At 67.2% G+C, this 1734-nt stretch overlaps 1 protein-coding gene across 1 annotated transcript in view; it reads left to right on the top strand.

Annotated features, from left to right (window-relative positions):
- The window catches only part of SNAPC4 (small nuclear RNA activating complex polypeptide 4), a 24626-nt gene that overhangs the window by 20345 nt on the left and 2547 nt on the right, over positions 1 to 1734 (top strand). The window contains 2 exon segments of the mRNA XM_027766261.1: positions 539 to 569; positions 1104 to 1734. The exon segment at positions 1104 to 1734 is cut by the window's right edge and continues 802 nt beyond it. Coding sequence (XP_027622062.1) covers positions 539 to 569; positions 1104 to 1734 — 662 coding nt within the window.

Genomic DNA, 1734 nt, shown 5'->3' with positions numbered 1-1734 from the left:
CCCGCCACGTCTTCTGCAGGTATCAGTGCTTGGCGCCCTGTGAGAAGCTGGGGTGAGCGTGGGGTAGCACATGCCCAGCCAGGAACCGTGGGTGGGCTCCCTCTCCCAGCTGCTGTTGCCCCACCCACTGCACCACGCCCCTCCAGGGAAGCGTGTGCATTTCCGTGGGTGGGAGCCTCGAGCCCCCGGGGCCATGCGGTCAGTTAAGCCGGGACTCTGCCCAGTCTGAGTTGGGGGCCACTGCCCGCTGGGCTCTGGGCTCCTGCCCATCTCCGTGGGGGCACACTGGCGGGAACGGTGAGCCACAGGGTCCTATTGCCAGTCTGAGGCCAACAGACCCTACTGCCCCAACCCCAAGGGGCTGCCTGTGGGCAGTGGAGTGAGGCCGGCCTGTGCCGGCCAGTCCCATCTCCTGGGTTGCCTCCAGAGGCACGGGAGGCCACCGAGCGCATGGGGCCTCATTCCGTTGCATAGCGTGGTAAAGAACATCGGGGTGTGGGGGGCCTGTCCCTTGGTCCGACTCCTCTCCTTTCCTCTCCAGGTGCCCTCGCGTGCCCAGAGCACCCCAGGTACTGCCTCTGTGCCTCCTGGTTGTGGCGGGAGGCCTCTGCGCTGATGAGCTGTGACCCTGGCCCCTGGGTGTGCGGACCTACCCGAGCAGGCCGCGGGGAGAGAGCCTGGTGGGCGAGCATGGGGCTCCTGCCACCGCCCCACCTGCTGGCCAAGCCTCCCAGCACAGACCCAGGCCTGAGACTGCCCACAGCCAACCTGCCACTGGGACCCTTGGCCACCCATGCTAGCAGAATGGGACAAGGGCCGGGTCCCTGCAGCTGAGGCTTTCTCATGCTGGGTTGCCTGGCAGCCCAGGCACTGAGCTGTTGCGTTTAGGGGCTGGTCTGGGCTTGAATGGCAGCTCCCAGAGCCTCTCCTGCCCTGTCTGTGGCAGAGCGTCGGCGTTTGGGCTGCCATGTAGAGAGGTCTTGGAATGTGCAGCCGGAACCCCTCTTGGTCAGGGACTCTGGGACGCCGTGTGTGTGCATGGCCCTCTTGCTGCAGGGGGGCCAGGTGCCGCAGCTCCCTGAGTGGTAGCGGTCCTCCCGCAGGCTGCTGCTTCCCAAAGACACTGTCTCAAGAAGCTGTGAAGAACGTCACGCACAAAGGGAGTGGAGGCCTGGGGTCCTGCCAGGCTGAGCCCACCCCTTCTCGGCTGCCCCCACCGGCTCCCAGCGGCCCCCGGCCCAAACCCAAGACTGTGTCGGAGCTGCTTCGGGAGAAACGGCTTCGGGAGGCCCGTGCCAGGAGGGCTGCCCTTCCTCCCACGGCTCTCCCAGCCCAGCTGCTGGTCACACCTGTGACCCTCCGGCCCCCTCTGCCAGCGGCCTCCCCTGGCCCACCAGCCCCAGGCCCCGCAGTGCACTCTGGTCCCCAGGCCCCCGTGGTGGCCAATCCCAGCACTTCTGGCTCCTGGCAAGAGATTGGGACTTCAGCCAAGGACAAGACACCCTGCTCTCTGCAGGCCCCACCCCTCACTCCTGCCCTTTTGGGGACCAAGAGTACCACCCCTACAGCCTCCAGAGCTCCCGCCCCCTCCCTGCAGCAGGGCCTGCCCAAGCTCTCCCCCTTTCTCTCTGTGGCCCCCAGCCCTGCCTGCCTGTCTGCCCAGCCACTCTCCCTGACGCCCGTTCTGGGCACTTGCGGGGCTGGGCCACCCGCAGCAGCTGACCTCAACCTACC

Source organism: Tupaia chinensis, unplaced genomic scaffold, assembly GCF_000334495.1.
Source record: "Tupaia chinensis unplaced genomic scaffold, TupChi_1.0 Scaffold142100_1, whole genome shotgun sequence".
In the NCBI taxonomy this organism is placed as follows: domain Eukaryota; kingdom Metazoa; phylum Chordata; class Mammalia; order Scandentia; family Tupaiidae; genus Tupaia; species Tupaia belangeri.
This window is presented reverse-complemented; position numbering and strand designations above follow the sequence as displayed.